This window comes from Malus domestica, chromosome 05 (genome assembly GCF_042453785.1).
Source record: "Malus domestica chromosome 05, GDT2T_hap1".
Classification (NCBI taxonomy): domain Eukaryota; kingdom Viridiplantae; phylum Streptophyta; class Magnoliopsida; order Rosales; family Rosaceae; genus Malus; species Malus domestica.
The window spans coordinates 44,390,928-44,410,780 of NC_091665.1; the positions used below are offsets into that span (position 1 = coordinate 44,390,928).

Below are 19,853 nucleotides of genomic sequence, written 5' to 3' on the forward strand. Positions count from 1 at the left end.
TCTTTATGTAAAACAGTTGTGACTACGTAAAATGATCAAAAAGGACATAGTAGTACATGTGCTTTTAATTTAATTGCTTGACAAACAATGGTGTATTATTAACTATACTTTGTTGTTTGTAAAATATTTATATCTTAATTTAAATCTATTCTAAATTCTAATTAGTACACAAATTACTTTAAAATGTTAAAATCTTTTAAACTGAATAGTAAGAATGATCAAAAGATTTTCAATACTAATTACTTTAGTCTAAAGTAGGGGGGGAGAGATTAATGTTTACTTTTTCTCTCCTTCTGTGAAAGGTTTCCCTATTTCTGGTGAGGGTTTCCAGTTTGACCACACTCTCCAACGCCAACTCTAGTTTCGGCTAGAGTCGGTTGCCCTTTTTCCCTCATTCTCTCCTCTTTTCTTCCGCTTCTCCTGATGTTCTTTGTCATGTCCCGATCCCAACATACGTCGAGAATCGATACGTAACAAGGAAAATAACGTTCGTTGAATACGGTATAAGTTACGAAATGAAATACTTTAACTGATACACCAAAATAATATGAAGGTGGCTAAGTTCTCCATAAGATTTTTACAAATATCCACATCCCAAAAAGAAGCATAATCTTTGCTTTACTAAGAACAAGTTTGAAGTGTTCAAAAGAAAGTCCCAAGAGATAAAGTACAAGAGAGAATCAAGGGTAACCTAATGCTCTACGTCTCTGATAACCGCCCTGCTACCCCCACCTATGGACTTCTCGGAGTCTACTCAAACCTGTCACATGTATGATCAGTGCCTACACCATCGAAATGGTGCATTGGGCAAACATCAACACGGATAAACTGCAAAGCTCATGTGAGTGACAATAATATAAAGTATGTGACACAATAATAAAAACCAACAATCAATCACAATTTATAAACCTTGAATATCAATCATGCGTGAGAAATCAATACCAAACCTTTGAAAACTTCGAAGGAGTTACCTAGACATTCAACGATTCATCTAAAACAATCACAACATCTCACGACCATATTCTCATACAACACAATGAAAAGTAAGGTTAAAGCGACATAGTTCGGCCGAAGCCTACACCTGTGAAGCTATCTCAATCCAAATTCAATGAAACCCAAGATGGATACGATACTGGACCGTCACTCAACAAAATCGCAGAGTAGGGGGGATTCCGAACCATCTCTCAACGGAATCCAAGTGAATACGATTCCGGACCATCATTCAACGGAATCGCAGAGTAGTCGGAGGGATTCCGGACCATCTCTCAACAGAATCCTAGTGGATACGATTCCGGACCATCACTCAACGGAATCGTGGAAGGCCAACAACCATAATGTATAACGGCTCAAAGAAATAAGACAAGCACAAGTTACTTAATTTACCAAAGCTCAATCAAGGGAAATAAGGCACAAATACTAAATTTAGAATGGATCAACTAAGCGGAAAATGAAACAATATCGAAGCAATAAATCCCCATCACAATGGGTTAACGGCCCACCACTAGCCTTCACATTTCATCACATCATGTCAATCAAACAAATCAAACCATATTTCAATATACATACGTCAAATCTCATTTCATAACTTGAATCAATGGCTAAGCATTAAAAATAACAATTCAATAGAAAACATATATATATATATATATATATATATATATATATAACCAAGTCATATCCACATAGGATAACAATTACGAAAACAAGGTAACCATCAATATCACATATGTTAAAGTCACTCACATGGAGTCCGCGCTAATGCACCCTAGCACAAGAGTCAAGGCATCATGTTCTATCACCACCTAAACAAGGTACAAGTCCACATTTAGATTTCCTTCGATAATTCACATACTTAAAAACTCTCATATGTCTCCCACAACAACATTTAATGAGGAATCGAATCGTCCTTCTAAGGTAGGATCCATGATCTTACGTCACTTATTCCGTAAGATCCAATCACTAGATTTTCACTTGTAAGTCCCTAAGATCCTTAAACCATATCTACCATAGCATACTAAAATTGGTGTCAATACAATGGTAAGATCGTCAATTGTTAGAATAATCAAGTGGTGGACCTTATCGATAATATACTCAACCAACAACATTTTCATAAATCGAATTTCACACATCGGGAAATTCGACTTTTTCCAAAAATTCTCAAATTTTATAAGAATGAAGATCTCAACAGGTAGAGTAAACTTTATACCTGTGGCCGAGTCCAATTTGGTCGGGAAGGCCCTCAAATTGGCTCGCACCCGTCGAAACCCTAAGGTGGGTGTTATTCAATTCGGCTTCCTTGGTGTTCCAACGCCTCAACCACCAGTTGGGTCTTGTTCTTAGGTCCAAGGGAAGTTGATCAAGGGTGATGGTGAATGGTGATACTCTTCGGAACGACACTTCATCATCGAGAGTCCCTGAGTTCTCTTGTGGTGTTCTACCCGAATTAGGCCTTAAAACTCTTGATGTTTTTTGGTGGAGATGGAAGATGGAAGGTGGTGGAAGATGTGGCAGGTGTGGGATGGTTGTAGATTACCTGAAAATATGGTGGAAAATGGCTGAGTTTGGACCAGCTGAAGATGTAGTATTATGGTGCACAGTTAGCCGAATGGAAGGAAAAAGAAATCCCCCCCCCTTTTATCTTTTCCATCTAATCTTTTTTTTGCCCATTTCCACTTATAATAGCCGGTCCTTTCGTCCCAAAAAGTGTTTGGGCCTTTTACCCATAAGTGGAAATTAAAATAATTCTCACAATCTATAGTTTCACAGCTTCAAATGTCCATAACTATACCGTTATAATTTGGACTTGCAAATGACTTTCGCCTATGCGTTCGTGGGTTTTAGATCTATTGAAAAACACTAGTTGTAACTTCGAAATGTCAACGAAAGATAAAGATTGATTATGAAACTTCCAACTCGATAACTAATCAATTACTAAATTTAAAATTAACTAATAAAGATAACGTAATTGCGAAATACGAATTTAAAATACGAGATATGTAATGAATAGTAAAATCTCGGGGACGAGATTTCACATTCTTCCTCAATTTTCCGTTTGGCCTGCCCTGTTCTCCTTTCCCAATCGGTATCCCTCCCCCATCTCTCCCTCAGTCCGATCTTCATCCACTATTTTCTTTCCTATTGAGTTCGTGTGTAGAGCTAGGACGGTTTCCCTAGCTTGGGTGTTTCCAACACCACCTCATACTCCTTGCCGTCTGTTGTTTTGACAGTGTTGCTCTTGGGTTTCCCCGAGCTTCTTCGTGGTAGTTGGCTAATCCCTCTTTGGTGCCAACTACCTCTTGTTCTTGGCTAGTATATAGGTACTGTTTGGGTTTGGCGATGGTGTCTGCGGCGGCACTGCTCGGTGGCAAAGGATGTTTTAGTTAGCTGGCCTCGCTCTCTGTTGATGGAGGAGCTTTTTGTAGAAGTTTCTAGGCTGTTGTGGACTGTTGTGTGTTTTTGAGCTATTGTGCTGTTTGACCCTTGTTCTGTTTTTTATTTTGGTTTGGGCCGTTTTCTGTTTTTGTATAGTTGTAAGTTGGGCCTGTGTTTTGCTTGTACTTTTGTGTTTGTTGTTGAATAAAGTTGAAGGGGTTTGTCTGTAGCTTTGCTGCAGTCAAATTTTTTCCCATAAAATAAGGTAGGGGGAAGAGTGGCACTGTGCAATTTTGAGTGAATTTCAGTTTATTTACAAAATTGCCACCGGGCTGATTTTAGCCCAAAATTTGCTTTATTTACAAGATTGCCACTGGACTTAAAGAACGGTTTTTCAGTGTTTGGGCTGGATCTAGACCTTGAGTCCGGGAGAGAGGGAAGGGGGACAGAAGGGTTGACGGGTTGGAGGGGAGAGGTTTGCCGGGATTTAGGGTAGAGGGGAGAGGATTTTCGGCAAGGGGGTATGGGCTGGATCTAGACCTTCGAAACAGTCAGTAAGTCCCTCTCTCTCTCTCTCTCTCTCAGTTCAATCAATTCAATTACACGATCAGTATACTTATAAATTCTGAGCTGATATACATATACTCTTAAATTCTTGATTTAATATCAAATTTTCTTTTGAAAAACGATTTCTTCTTTTGTTTGGCGATGAATTCTAATAAATTTTCTGTATTTTGGGTAGGTTTATAATCCCATTTAGCAGAGTCATGTCGCTTCCAAATGAAGAAATAAGTCCTCTTCTTCTGATGCTCAGGTATTTCCCCGTTTACATTCAAAGCAACACCCGTTCGTTTCTTTTTGCATTTGGGTTTTTTCGGTTTTTGTTTTTTTTTTCCTTTGTTTTGTATTTCTAATTTGTCGTTTGCTATGGTTATTGCAGAAAGTTGTTGAACTATGGTTATTGCAGAAAGCAGTGTAAATGACAAGTTGTTGAACTATGGTTATTGCAGAAAGTGGACATTTATGAGTGGCAATGATTGACATCGAAATTGTATGATAGTAACTTAATCATACTTAAATTAAGCCTGTTAGACAAAATGAAAATTAATGTTGGTTTTGAGTTGCTCTGAAGAATCCTTGAAATGAGTGAAACCAAAAAGACAACTATGAATATAGTAATCAGGCCTCGCGTTAATACTTCTCTAAAGGCTAACTTGATTATGTTCATGAGGATTCTGTATTCTTTTGTGGTACATTGATTTTAATGTCATCAACTAAAAAGAAATAAATTTCCCTTTTTCCACTTGATTGATAGGTTAGTTTTTTGTTCAGGCTTGCAAGTTGAAATTAGGAGACCTAGAAGGAGCATTGTTGGACACAGACTTTGCATTGCGTGATTGGGAAGATAATGTGAAGGCTTTGTTTCGCCAATGCCGGGTTAATTGGCAAGAATTCATAAAGCCTTCTGGTTGCTGTTTATTACATTTTTAATTAAAGTAGTTGTCTTTTTTTTTTTGCACAGGATAGAAATGAACTCAAATGTGGGTAAGAACTGTGAATCTCTAATCCTCTGCCTCTGATATAAACAGGCATCCTGCATCTTTTTGCAGTTTTTCACCAAATAAACAGATTATAAGCAACTTTTTTTCCAATTTTTTCTTGCTTTTAATGATCCTGAGGTTTGTAGATTGAAGGCTTAAGAGTATTGCTCTTTTGTAACATATAAAATTAAGGGACACTTTGGATGCGGTCCCTAGCTATCAATATTCTTTGATTGAAACCTTGTTAGTTTTTAGTTTTTTATTGAGGTCCCTGATATTAATATAATAATGTAAGTTACTATATTTTTTTAATTAAAAATTAAAAATTGAAATTTGTAATTGTTTATATTAATGAGATTTTAAATAAAACCCATAATTTATGGGATTAAAAATAATAAAATATAAATTATATACTCTATTATATTGTGTGTGTGTGTGTGTGTGTATATATATATACACATATATGTATGGATACATTAACCAAAATTAACAAAAAAAGTTATTGTACCAAAACATGGATACATTCTCACATCAACGAAAAAGAATGTACCCATATAAGTTTAAACATGGATTAAAAATTTTGAATGGATTTTATATTAAAAAAGGGTACATTTTACATATAACAAATTGATATATTTGAGAATGGGTACATTTAAGATTAAAAAAATTGAAAAATTATATGAATGGGTACATTTAAGATTAAAAAATTGAGAATCCTTTTATATATATAAAAAAAACAAATAGGTACAAACTTAATTTAATTTGATTTTTTATTATTTTGGAAATGTTTGAATTGAAAAAGAATTAGAAGTTTAATAGAGGTGTGAGTATTAAACCCTAAATTAATTACTAATTTTTATATTAAAAAATTATATAATAAACATGTAAATTCATTATCACATTAATGCTAGGGACTTGAATCAAAATTTGAGAACTAATAAGGTCTTAGTCAATGAACAGTAAAAACAAGGGACCGGATACTAATTTTTCCTAAAATTAATAAGTCGTAAGAGTATTGCTATTTCGTAACATATAAAATTACTAAGTATTGTTACATTTTCCCTTCTATTTTTTTTTTCATCAATTTGCTTCTGATTCATGTTTTAACACATGTTGAATAATTTCCAAATTAATGATTGGTTCTTGCAGCCGCGTGAAGAGATTGACTATTCAAGCTTTGCGAGTTAATTCAAGGGCCTTAATCACTATGTAAGGTTTCCATTTCTAATGCTTATTACTTCCGCCTTTCCCCTTATTAAGAAAATTTTACTAATTGCAATTATTAAATGTTATTAAGGTGAGAAAGGGATCCTCGATCTGAAATGAGCTTTTTATGTAAGCAATTTATCCATTCATTCACCTCAAATTCTTTTTCTTCATAGATTGTTCTGGTACCTGCTCTCTCATTTATTTTTTCATAGGCACAACTCTTTAATTCTTCTGCTTCTTCATCATACTTTGAACGTCATTCCGTTTTCAGCTTTGAATTCTGGATGACAAGCTCTACGCAAGAAGGTAAGCTATTTTAGATTTTTGTCCATATTTGGAATATCCCCACTTTTGGAATTTTAGGGATTTGATTCATTTTTGTGTTGCATGTTTAACGTTGGTCTGGGTGATGATCATTTGAGGATGTACGAACTTGATTGGTTGTCAGTATACTTGAATGTGGCCAAATTTGGGTAAGAACCGTAAGACTCCAATCCTAATTTTGTCCTCTTTTGAATTTAAGAGCGAAAATTGGTGTATTTATACCCTTTTTGTTGTGAATCATGCAAATTAAGTGTCTTTAGAGGTATTATGGGTATTTTCTCGGAATTAGGGTTTAGGGTTGATGAATTTTTTGTTATGAAACTTGATTGTGCCTTCTTTTCAGTCGTTGCTGTAATTTTTTTTCTTATCTCAAATAAAAATTGTATTTGCTTATTTTGTTTTTCAAGTTCAAACGAAAACATAAGTTTTGTCAGTGTTAATCCAACTGGGTCGTTAATTGACACAGTGGCCTATTACAGAATGGCCACAAAGGTAATGATGTGACTCAATGACAAGCTATTAGTTGATAGGCCAATTTGGAAGTGTATTTGCTTAAAAGGATATTAATCATACACAGAAATATAGATTGTATGTTTTATACCGCATTGTATCTACATTACAGTATTATACATAGTTGCTGGATTCGGTGAAATGGTGTCCGAATCCTGTATCGGTACGTACGTCCCAGCAGGGACGGAGCCAAAAATTTCTTCTAGTGGGGGCAACTGAAAACAACTAAGAAAACCTTATTATAGTATGGTTGTACGCAATATGATATGAAGGATGGTTTCAAATGACGATTTATCACAATTCTAATGTTACAAAAATTTCAATATAGTAGTGGAAAGTGGCAAAGTGATGCGAAAAATATAAGTACATGATAGGCGGGAGAGGGTTTTTTTGGTTTGAATGACAGAACAAGAGCACTATTGTTCATATAATATTTGATATAGAGTATAAGTAGAATGAATGTATGTTAGATATTAGATACATATATTTTCTTTAAAGATAACCCGTTTATATTATATAATTGTAGTCTGCAACTAAACAAACGAATTACTTGAGTGGGGGCATCTGTCCCCAGTAAGACTTCATTGGTTCCGTCCATGCGTATCAGTACTTTTTGGATTCGGTGGTTCATCCAATAATCTCTAATAATTTTTAATCAGAATACAGAAAAAACACCTATAATTTTTGGGAAGAGAGGATGGAAACAACTGGAATTTTGGGAAGTTCTGTGCTTCTGGTTTTCATCAGGTAAAGGGCAGCCGAAGGAGAGGAAGAGAGAAAATGTTTAGTTTAATTGTAATCTTTTACTTTTTTTATTGTGCTAGTTGGGAGACCCATCTGGAGTGTTGATTTTTTTGAGAAGTAAAGAGTGGGAGGCTGATAGCATTTCCCAAGTTCCATATTAATTTAATATTTATATTATTTTGATTAGACAATTACGTGAATTAATTGTTTTTTATTTGTAAATAAATAGTTGCTTACAGAATAATCAATTTAAACAAAAATAATTGTTTACAATAACTATAAATATTATTGTAAAATGTATATTATAAATATTTTTAATTTATATTTTTAACGAATTAAGAATGAATCGAGCTGAATATCGTACTGTCTATGTGTACTCTCTAACGAATGATACTTTAGGTTACCACCGAATTCCGTACCTAAACCGAATCACGAACTCGAACCGTATCCGTATCTGGTAACTATGGTATTATACACTGCAAGTCTATTTGTATAAAAGTCATTCAACTGGTGATTCAAGTAGTATATTGCTTCTTTTATTTTGTTTGTATATATTTTTGAACAGATAAATCTTTAGTTTAGTATATATGTTTTTCTCCAGTGATTTTTTTTATGATTCTGCATCTGTACAAAAAATAGTTGAGTCTTAGTTTGTCTGCTTCATGAGATGTTTCTACATAGTAATCTTTTGTACTCATTAATTTTTTTTTATGTTTGAGTTCATATGATGTGTTTTTAGGATCCTGAGGTTTTAAATAAAATAAAATATTTGACTTAAATTTTCTTGTATGGATATGGTTTGATCTTCACAGCTGATGTCATCAGCAGGCACACACAGAGAAGGAAGAGGTAGAAAAAAACCATTCAGATCTTTTCTTTATTGTGGGTGCAAAAATTAAGGGTCAATGCATCCTAAAAACTAGCGATTTCCCATGCATCCTAAAAACAAGGGAGTTGGGCTAAAATAAAGCAACATGAATCATCCACTACTAAAGAACATGGAGTGAGATAATGGGACTGGAAGTCCAAGCTTTTTATGCCTATAAAAGGCCTAGAATCCCATCAGAACAGGGGGGAAAGATGGAGAAAAGAGAGGTATAAGATCGTTCTATATTTTATAAGCATTCTGAACAAATACTGACTTGAGCGTCAGAGTGTTTTCTTGCAGGTCCCCTTCTCCCTCATTGATGGCGAGTGAAGATGGAGTTGAAGGCTTCTCAACATGGTTACAAGATTTACTTGTTGGAGGATTAAAGGAACCAAAATTTTCCGCTCCAACATTTACTGTTGAGTTAGGTTAGAGAACAGGCTTTTGTGGTTTCTAGAGTTGATTTTCTTTCTTTTATGCCAGACCGACTGACTTATTTGCTCTCTCTCTCTCTCTCTCTCAGTTCGAACCAGCTCTCGCCTTTTCACGTTTTTCTCACCGATTGCTCAAGACTTTCAACTCTCAAACATCTCAGATCACACACATGGAATAATGATGGATTTTTCTTAAGGTGATTTCATTGTTTCCTCTTTTGAAATTTGTCTCTGTTAGATTATTGTTTTTCAATTTAAATTTTACTCTTTTCCAACTTAGGGTGCTTCATTGAAGAAATGATAGAGATTTTTCTTGAAGTCATTTTGTTGTTTGTTTTCGTTTGGAGGATTGTTGTGATTCGGTTGGTACCATGTGTCAGTTGGTTGTTTTCTTTTTAGTGTTTTTCAATTTGTTCCTTTTATTCTGTGTGCACTTTTTTAATTTGTGGTTATGCATCAATTTCTCTGCTTCTTCTTTGTAAATCTTGCAGGTCAGGATGACACACCTATCGGGGCAATGTCGGGATGTTTAGGCTTGGGTGGAGACGTGGACTTATGGAAGAGGTGAAGTAGCTTAGCTCTTTGTCATTAGCTTTATCTGTTCTATGCATCTCTATAATCTTACAATGCTCTTTTATTAAATTGCAAGATGTTGGGACCGGTTACTGGAATACAAGATTTGGAACAAAGGTGGTTGACAATGCAAGAGTCGAAACCAAGTGTGAAATTCACATTGAAAATGACAGGTGAGAATGCTAATCATATTCTAAAAAAAATGTTGGGTTTCCTGATGAGTTCTCTGGCCGAATTCAGGAGCCTAATTTAATGATTTGGAGTTAATTTTGTAAATTTATTGAATGAAGTTATTTGTTATTTAGCTTATCTTGCGTTTGGTTTGGTTTGGTTTGGTTTGGTTTTAGGAGAGGGTTGCGCATGATCTGTAGGTTCAATCAAACTCTCTGTTTTCGTTAGAATCACTATTAAAGGTAAGTTTTTCTAACAAGATTTTTTCTTTCTTTTTGCTGCATGTTTGTGCATTTTGGTCTTACCATTGCAACACTCTGCGTTTCCTACCCAATGATTTTTTTAATAAAGATGTAGTTAAAGCAATTACATGCTCTATCAAGTATGTTTTATATGTAGTTGTGGTAGTTGCAAGGAAATGAAATATTTGTGCTGATAATTGGTAGTTTAAATATATAGAAATAGAGAATAATTATAAATGGAGCACCTAGGATTAACATTGTTTTCTTTTCCATGTAATTTTTCTCATGTTTAACATCTGCTTTTGTTTATGCATTTGATTCAAGTGCTATTTTTATTAGTGTTAATTTTGGGTTGCATATCCACAAACTAACCCAGTTAATTTTGCTTAGTGTTGATCTATCAGGAGAATTCTCATCGCATCAACTTGAACAAACATTCTTCTACTTAGTTGCTTACCTGCTGAAACAAGAACGAAACACTTTTTATGTTTTTTTTGTTTAACTGCTAAAACAGGTGGCTGACCTGCATGACATATATTTTACCATCTTAACTTCAAGGGCAATATATGTGTAAAATGCGTGTTGCTTCTATTTCTCAGGAAACAGAGCATTTTTTTTGCAACCACATTTTTTGTAATCAGCTAGGTTGAATGTATATAAAAGCTAAGCTGCTTATTTTACCGACACCGTTCACTCATCTATCCTTTTTGTTCGTTCATGATTATGTTGAATTTTTTTTCAAGTTAAATGTGTCTTATTCATGTAGTTAAAGCTGGCGCATTCAAGTCCCGCAGCAACGCGCGGACATGTTATTAGTTTTTTGCTATTTCAGCTAGCCAAATGACATAAACTCCTACAACTAGTCAATTTATCATAAGCATCTCCAACACTTACAATTATTTTAACAAATAAAATATTGAACTAGTTTATTATTTAAAATCCTCATCTTTTATGTTTTATTATCATAATTAAAATCAGCCCACCATCTTCCTAGAAGCACCTCTCAAACCCTCTTTCTCTCACGTGAGTTGTTAGGTTTGGACCGTTTGGTTAATAGACTAGTCGTAGCCTTAGTTTATCAGTACTGTACATTAATTTGTCAGATTGTTAAAATTGGTTTTAGTCAGAGTTCGTGTCGAAGCTTCTTTCATCGTATAAAACACAGATGTAAACTTATATCATTTATTGAATGAAAGTATCCAGTTTTATAATCTCAGCCGTTGAAATAAAATGTCAAACTGGAAATTTCTGTCACGTCTTATGCTGCTGAGATTCAATAGACGAATTTCTTGACTTCGGGGAAAAGCGAGTGATCTTTGTTGGATTGACACCAGAGGTGCCATCACAAGCTGTAGTTTGGATTAGTGGATCGAAAACTCCCTGCTGGCGAACCAGGCCGTATCTGATCCTCAACCGTAGTACGTTAATTTTCTCCCCAAATGAAGCTACCGGATAAAAATGATCGTAGGACGGTAGGAAATTCTTGCATCACAATGCAACGACTTTCCGGTCATTCCAAAATGTGATATATAATTTGTCTCTTTATTAAGATTGCGCCGAATCCGCTAGAACAAAGTGAGATTGGTTAAAATTGACGAACAAGGATCCTCTTTTGATCTTTTTTGTGGGGATTCGGAGAATCAATCAATCTTGTCTGTTTATTGATTGATTAGATCCTCTCCGGATCCTCAGTGAATTAGATACTATTTATATTTAATTTTAAATTTTAAATTTAAAATGATTTCTAACCGTACGATGTACGATAAACGGACACCATTGATTGATCCTCCGGATCCCCACAAAGAGGATCCGGAGAGGATCCTTGTCCAAAATTGACTATTCTACAATTTCTTTGTTCATTAGTTAGGTTGGGCAAAGTTCATTGTAAGCTGCTGGTTTTCGGGCAATTTCAGATGTGAGCTTATTATTAGTTACTGAACGAGAATACAGATTTTTTTTTAAATTTTTTTTTTTTGGAAAACCTCGGCGGGACGAGGTAAATTTATTGATAGGAAAAAAGAAGTTACACCTAGTTAGGAAAAACATAAACCTTACCCCTCATTGAATAAGAAAAACGAAATACAAAGAGGGTGGAGGACATACACTTTACCCCTTTTGAAAAAGAAAATACAGGATAAAAAAGGGACATAGAATTTTATAATCTCGGCTATTCAAGCAAAATTAATTTCAAACTATCTAAGAAGAATGAGCTTACGAAGATAAATAGCACCGGAAAACACTTGTTTAATGTAGATCGTTGATGTTGTATTCGTCAGATGCATCTCGCTAATTCACTGAAAAAACATCTTCTTAACGTTCTGATCCAATGCTATTGCACATTTAGTCAAATTGACTCTATGATATTAATAACTGATTTACTGGTCATATAAGCAAGATTTTTATAGGATTATCACATCTAGAAGTAGCCGAAGACTAATTCAAAGTTCTTTCTGCTGGTGATTATTTTTTTGCTGCTCAATCTCCTCCAAGGATTATCATCATTAATCAATTAATGGCCACATCATCAATACCTAGTGTAACATTAAAGGTAAACCCCAACCGGGGAGGGGACTTCGCCGCCTGGAAAGTCAATTCGTTGGCATTGGTACAATTTATTTCACAACAGACACAGTTTTTTTCTTCTGAATTTTAGAACCGAAAGTGCTTTTAGTGCTATGAATTCCTCCATGTTCTTCCTATTGTTCTTAAGCTTGCTTTTGACACAGCATTATTGTGCTGAGGTATATAACATAACTTCTTTGCAACCATTAGCGCAGGGACAAACTCTTTTCTCCCCCAGCCACATTTTCGAATTGGGTTTCTTCAGCCCCAACAATTCCGAAAATAAGTATGTGGGAATATGGCACAAGAATATGTTTCCTCGCAAAGTTGTGTGGGTTGCCAACAGAGAAAAGCCGCTTGCAGTTGCAGACGCCTTGGCTAGTTTAGCGATTAACAATGGGAAACTTGAGCTTGTAGATGGGAAACAGAAATCTATATGGTCAATCAATATTCCGGAGTCATCGTATAGCTCAGCTGCAGTTCTTTTAGACACTGGAAACCTCGTTGTTGCGGATGATAGAGGAGCTCAATTATGGAAGAGCTTTGATTATCCTGGTGACACATTTCTTCCTGGAATGTTGATGGGATTTGATAGTCAATCTGGAAAGCAGAATGTCTTGACTGCCTGGAAAAATTTGAACGATTCATCAAGAGGGTTATTCTTGGTTGAATTGGCACCACAGATCCCAGCTCAGATATTCGTTCGGATTAACGGATCAACTCCCTGCTGGAGAAGCGGTCCATGGGATAAATCAAAGTTCATAGGCATACCCGAAATGGATGATCAATATCTTAGTGGTCATATGGTGCTTGATTATGAGCAACAGGGAGCAGCGTCCTTTTTCTGCAGTAGTGCATATAACAAAAGTTTGGTATATATGGATATCTCTTCAAACGGTAGACTGAAGACTATGGTATCGGAACATGGTGAGAACTGGCGTATTAACTGGGAGGCCCAAAGGACTCCATGCGACTATTATGGAACATGTGGACCTTTTGGGGTTTGCAAAGTTACTGATTCTCTAACAACTCCAATCTGCAAGTGTTTGAAAGGGTTCGTACCCAAGTCACTTGAGGAATGGAGTAAGGGAAACACGACAGGAGGGTGCGTGAGGAAAGCCAAATTGTTTTGTGAGAGTAACACAAGTCAGCCAGTTGCTTCAGGAGGAAAAGAAGACGGGTTTCTAAAAATAGAAAGCGTAAACCCACCAGATTTTCATGAGTATATTTTGAATATGGATTTTCAAGGCTGCAGGACTCAGTGCCAAAATAATTGTTCTTGCCTGGCTTATGCATTTGTTACCAATATAGGTTGTTTAATCTGGTCCCAGGACCTTTTAGATATTCAGCAGTTTTCCACTGGCGGAGTGGATCTCTTTATTCGCCTAGCTGATGCCGAATTTGGTAAGTGATGGTATCCACTTGCACAACTCTATTAAGCAATATACCTTCTTTTCTATCTTGAATAAACAGTAATACAAATTCATTTTTTTCAGGCGAAGGAAAGCGAACAAAGTTAATTGTCAGCCTTACATCTATATGTTTTATCAGTATTGCTGCAGTAGTGTTCGGTTTGCACAGGTTACGCGCTAAACAAAAGGGTAAGATAATGAAATAGAGGCATGTAATCAATGTATTAACACGATCTCTGTATTAACCAAATCAGTATAACTTCGTTGTTGTTTCTCTGAATCTGAATTTGGTTGTTATATTTGCAAAATCAGGAAACATCAAAGTAACAACAATGCGCAGTGAATTGAATGACATGACTAAGAATTCAAGGGACACTATCGAAGAACTTATAAGAAAACATGATCCATCAGAGCTTATAATCTATGATCTTGATAGCATATTAATTGCTACGAGCAATTTCAGCATCAACAACAAACTTGGGGGAGGAGGATTTGGCCCCGTTTACAAGGTGATTATTTTGATTATTTTGCTATTTCTAAAGGGAAATGTAGTATCATGACACTGGCCACAAGCCTACCACCGCGAGATACAGGCATGAATTCAGTGGTTAACTTTTCGTTCTTTTTAGGGAAAGCTACAAGAAGGGAAGGAAATAGCAGTAAAAAGACTGTCTAGTAGCTCGGGGCAAGGCATAGAAGAGTTCAAGAATGAAGTGATGTTGATCTCTAAACTCCAACATAAAAATCTTGTTAGGATCATGGGTTGCTGCATTAAAGATGACGAGAAGTTATTGATCTATGAGTTCATGCCAAACAGAAGCTTGGATACTCTTCTATTCGGTTAGTTTTCTTTCACCAGCCCTCTTTATGTCTTGCTACAATTTCTCCTTGTTACCTATCTTTCAATATCATCTGTTGGTTTCAGTGTCTAGACCTCAAAATCGACTTTAATGTAATATATCAGACCAATCTATACACTGTACTTATGGATGACATTATTGATTACATTTCCAATATGTGCACCGATCAGATCCAATGAGAAGAGGAGTGCTTGATTGGGCTAAACGCTTCAATATTATTCAAGGTGTCGCTAGAGGACTTCTTTATCTCCATCATGATTCCTGTTTGAAGGTAATACATAGAGATTTGAAGGTCAGTAATATTCTCTTGGATGAGAATATGAACCCGAAAATTTCAGATTTTGGACTGGCACGCATTGTTCAAGGGACGCATAATTTAGAAAACACTCAGAAGGTGGTGGGAACTCTGTAAGCATCATTTCTTCCTATTCTCATAATCGTTGTTCACCAACTAATGTTTAACACATAAATAGCACATAATTGTCAGTTAAGTAGTACTGAATTTGCCTGTGCAGTGGCTATATGTCTCCGGAGTATGCCATGAGAGGGATATTTTCTGAAAAATCCGATGTCTATAGCTTTGGGGTCTTGCTATTGGAGATTATTGCCGGCAGAAAGAATACCAGCTCCTTTTACAAGGAACAAGAGCTAGGTATCCTAGCTTATGTAAGTTCCTCTACGAAAACTCATTACAGCAGTTCAGTCTAGCAATTGTAGCCAACATATATAACTTTTTTCAGGCATGGAACTTATGGAATGAAGGCAAGGGATTGGACTTTGTAGATGAAGTATTGGCAGATTCATATTCGGCATCAGAAGTGATGAGATGCATGCATATCGGGCTTCTTTGCGTGCAAAACAATGCTGCAGATAGGCCAACAATTGCAGATGTGGTTTTCATGCTAAGGAGCGAGACAGATTGTGCGCAGCCTAAGCAGCCTACATTCACCTTCCAAAACTCTCTATCTGATCTTCAACCACACCATAACCATGTTTGGTCTGCAAATGAAGCCACCATATCACTTCTCGAAGGACGATAGTAAAAGAATACGTGTTAAAAGAGAACATCCCCAGCTCATTGAAGTCCCTACTCAAATTTACAAGTCAAAAGTCAGAGCGCTGCACTATCTAGAATATCTAAATAAATCTCTTAAGATTGTTGTCATGGAATGTTAGTGAAAAATCTAGAAACAAACCACACGTGGTTGGGGGAATATTTTTGCTCATCACCCTCAAGTGTTGACGATGCTCACCACCCTATTTATTACCATTAGATGAATTTAAATTTTAAGATCTATGTGGTAGATAGACACAAATCTTAAAATTTAACTCATCCAGTGATAAATAGGACTGTTGAGAATCCACCGGCCATTGATAGTGTGCTTTCCTGGAAAATTTTAATTATTCGAGTGTGAATAAGAACCGAAACTACCGTTAATGCTTTGAATTTCTTCATTTTCTTCCTATTCGTCTTCAGCCTGATTCTTCTGTCGTGGCACCATTACGCCGAAGTTTATGAGATAAGTCCTCACAACCATTATCAGAAGAACAAACTCTTAATTTCATTGACAACACTTAGGCCTATCTAGACGTTTTCTTCGGACGGTATACTAAAGTTTATGTATTCGGTACGTGGAGAGAACTGGAATATTGACTGGCTAGGATAAAAGAATTCATGTGAAAAGTACGCAATATGTGGATGTTTTGGGTTTGCAAAGCTTCTGAATCTCCAACGACTCTGATCTGCAAGTGTTTGAAAAGGTTTGTACCGAAGTCACATGAGGAATGGAGCAAAGGAAACAGGGGGTGTGTGAGGCAAAACAAAATTGTTTTGTGAGACTAATACAAGTCAGTCAGTTACTTCGAGAGGAAATAAAGACAGGTTTTTGAAGATGGTGCGGTTAAAAGTACGATATTTTCATGAATATATCACGTCTTCGGACGCAGAAGAGTGCAAAACACAATGCCTAAACAAATTGTCTTGCCTGGCTTATGCATATGCCAATAATATAGGGTGTTTGGTCTGGTAAATTAGGTGTTGTTAATACTCACTGTTGTTTCATTTCTTTGTTCATTAGTTAGCTTAGTCAAAGTTCATTGCAAGCTGTTGTTTTTCTGGCAATTTGTTAGAAGCTTCTTTTTCATTGCAAAACACAGATTTAAGCATATACAGAATTTTATAACCTCGGCTATTCAAATAAAATTAATTTCAAACCATTTAAGAAGCAGCAGATTACAAAGATAAATAGCACTGGAAAACACGTTGTTTAATGTATATTGTTGATGTGGTATTCTTCAAATGCATCTCGCTAATTCACTAAAAAAAGCATCTTCTTAATGTTCTGATTCAATGGTATTGTGACTGCATCTATACACACATTTAGTCGAACTGACTCTATATGGGTGAAGATTACTATATTACTAACTGATTAAATGGTCATATAAGCAAGATTTTTATAGGATTATCACATCTAGGAGTAGCCCTGCTCAATCTCTTCCAAGGATTATCATCATTAATCAATTAATGGCTACATCATCAATACCAAATGCAACGTTAAAGGTAGACCCCAACCGGGGAGGGGCCTCCTCCGCCTGAACAATCAATTTGTTACAAGCCAGCACATGATTTTGTAAGCATTGGTACAATTTTCTTCACAATGGAGTTTCTGCTGTTGTATCTGTTAATATAAAGAAAGATAGAGCGAACACAAATGAAGTTCACTAAGAAGTTCTGCGGTCCATCTGCTACTGGCAGAGTTTTTCTTCTGAATTTTAGAACCGAAAGTGCTTTTAGTGCTATGAATTCCTCCATGTTCTTCCTATTCTTCTTAAGCTTGCTTCTGACACAGCATTATTGTGCTGAGGTAGATAACATAACTTCTTTGCAACCATTAGCACAGGTACAAACTCTCGTCTCTCCCAGCCACATTTTCGAATTGGGTTTCTTCAACAGTTCCGAAAATAAGTATGTGGGAATATGGCACAAGAATATTCTTCCACGCAAAATTGTGTGGGTTGCCAACAGAGAAAAGCCTCTTGCAGTTGCAGATGCATTGGCTAGTGTTGAACAAAATATATATATATATATATATATATATATAAAATAAAAAAATATAAAAAAAATATAAAAGAAGTTTGCATCAAACAAACTTCTCAAAAGAAAAGTATTGCCCACGTGAAGTTTTGTTTAGACTTGGAAATCCAAGTCGACAGAGAGAAGAAACAGGAACCAAAAATAAAAGAAAAGAAGATACGTATTTCTTCCTACAAAAGGGGGAAGTAACGGGGAGCAAGATTTCCTATTTTTCTAAACAAGACGTGGAAGGTTACACAGTTAGTGGGAGAGGTTAAGAGAAAGTGGCGAAAGAGAAGGCCTCTATCTTCCCCACGTAAAAGCTCTAGAGACTCCCTATGATGCCTATAAATAGGCATCAGTCGCAACAAAGAAAAAAAAAAAGGGAAACAAGAGAGGAGACGCGGCAGAAATTGAAAAGCACAGAGAAGACAACAGAAAGGCAAAGCAAGAGAGCAAAGGCACAACAAAGGAAAAGAAAGAAGAAGAAGAAATTAAGAGTTACAGGCAAGAACAAAGAGCAGGAGAAACTACACGGCATTTGAAGGTAAAGCCGTTTCATTCTTTTTAATTTTTTTTTTCTGGGTTGGTTCTCTTCTCTGCTTTGTAGGAAGAAAAGAAGCACTTTGCTTCTTCAAACTGTCCCATTCCCCAGAGCAAAAAATGAAGGTAGAGATTCTAAATAAGCAACCCCAGATCCTTTTTCTCTCTCTCTGGTTATTCACCAAGACCTACGAAGAAAACTTGGGAAATTTCTCTTCTCTACTCAACCGATGGCAGCAGGTGTTGATGTAGCAACCAAACCGCAACACCACCGCTCTTCAACCGTTGTCTTCAGCAGTCCTTCAGAAGAAGCCCAAAGGCCCCGAGGACGGTGAACCAAGCAATCAAGCAAACCGCAACACCACCACTCTTCAACTGTTGTTTCCGGCAGTCCTTCGGAAGAAGCCCAAGGGCAGTGCCATCCGCACTCCGAGGACGGTGAGTGATGTAGTTAGGCACGTGGGTCCAGACCATCAACAAATTCGACAAAGGCTCGTATGAGAAGATGGCAGCAATGGTTAGTGTGAAGAAGTGAAAGAAAAAATGCAACACTAATCGCCATGAGCCATCCCCACCCCACTGACAGTGGCGAGAATAATCCAAAACCTTCAGAAAATGTGGAAGACATCCGAAGGCAAGAAAGCCGAGAATTTGGGAAAAGAGAAACGTCCCCAGGTCCAAGGATGTAGCGGAAGTGGTTCTAAAGCTACACTTTAAAACAGATTGCAGAGGCTCAAAGGCTCTCTGTGAAGTTCCTGCATCCATATCCGACGACCGTGCTGTATTATTTGAGACTAGGAAAGTTTGAAGTCTTCAAAGTGGAGGAAGAGTTTGGCATGCCGCCCGTTTTCGTCGAAAGTCAAAGATGGAGGGAGACAAGCAGCAACAACAAAGAAGTGGTGTATCATCCTTCCGTTCTCGCGGATGAACAAGAAACGGTAGAGGAATAAAATAAGGCTGTTATCTTCCTCTCATGGGTCTTCACTACACTACATATTTGAATAAAAACTCTCAAAAAGAAATCAAAGACTTCAGAACCTCTTCAACCAACCAAAAGCAAAAGGTGTTTAAAACCCTTTTCACTCCGTGGCATGAATCCCACCAAAAAAAAAAAGTTACTGCAGGAGGGAAACAAATAGATGTTTATTTCCATGTAAAGTCCTACGGGGCTTGGAAGAGATGAAATTCACAAAGAAAGAAAAAAAAAAGCTTGCTGACAACGCCCCAAATCAAATGGGAGAGATACTCACGTGGCAACTGTAAAATGCCATAGCTCTTCAAACATAAAATCATGTGGTTGTTGTAAAATCGACTATGGGTGCAGTGGAATAAATAAAAAAGACACAAAATTTACGAGGTTCCTCTACAGTCAGTGTGACTGGAGTACGTCCTCGGGGCAGCAGTGGGGCTTTCAT

At 36.4% G+C, this 19,853-nt stretch overlaps 1 protein-coding gene and 2 long non-coding RNA genes across 4 annotated transcripts; all 3 read left to right on the forward strand.

The window, feature by feature from the left end:
* The first annotated feature begins 3,802 nt into the window (after positions 1 to 3,802).
* On the forward strand, positions 3,803 to 5,012 carry LOC108170637 (uncharacterized). The gene is made up of 4 exons (XR_003773763.2): positions 3,803 to 3,926; positions 4,115 to 4,186; positions 4,313 to 4,423; positions 4,705 to 5,012. It is a non-coding gene; the product is annotated as an uncharacterized lncRNA (long non-coding RNA).
* Positions 5,013 to 6,061: 1,049 nt separating this feature from the next.
* On the forward strand, positions 6,062 to 10,696 carry LOC108173423 (uncharacterized). Of its 2 annotated transcripts, none has more exons than XR_003773758.2 (8): positions 6,062 to 6,122; positions 6,211 to 6,248; positions 6,394 to 6,595; positions 8,513 to 8,996; positions 9,092 to 9,199; positions 9,494 to 9,748; positions 9,923 to 9,988; positions 10,379 to 10,696. It is a non-coding gene; the product is annotated as an uncharacterized lncRNA (long non-coding RNA). The 2 variants fall into 2 exon arrangements; XR_011581652.1 differs by having other exon boundaries at positions 9,140 to 9,199.
* A 1,598-nt stretch (positions 10,697 to 12,294) lies between these two features.
* On the forward strand, positions 12,295 to 16,269 carry LOC114825023 (G-type lectin S-receptor-like serine/threonine-protein kinase At1g61480). The gene is made up of 7 exons (XM_029103234.2): positions 12,295 to 13,954; positions 14,047 to 14,151; positions 14,275 to 14,471; positions 14,592 to 14,802; positions 14,993 to 15,230; positions 15,338 to 15,488; positions 15,563 to 16,269. Exons 1-7 carry the CDS (start codon positions 12,664 to 12,666, stop codon positions 15,860 to 15,862), a joined length of 2,493 nt encoding a protein of 830 aa, XP_028959067.1. The 5' UTR covers positions 12,295 to 12,663; the 3' UTR covers positions 15,863 to 16,269.
* The last annotated feature ends 3,584 nt before the right edge of the window (positions 16,270 to 19,853 follow it).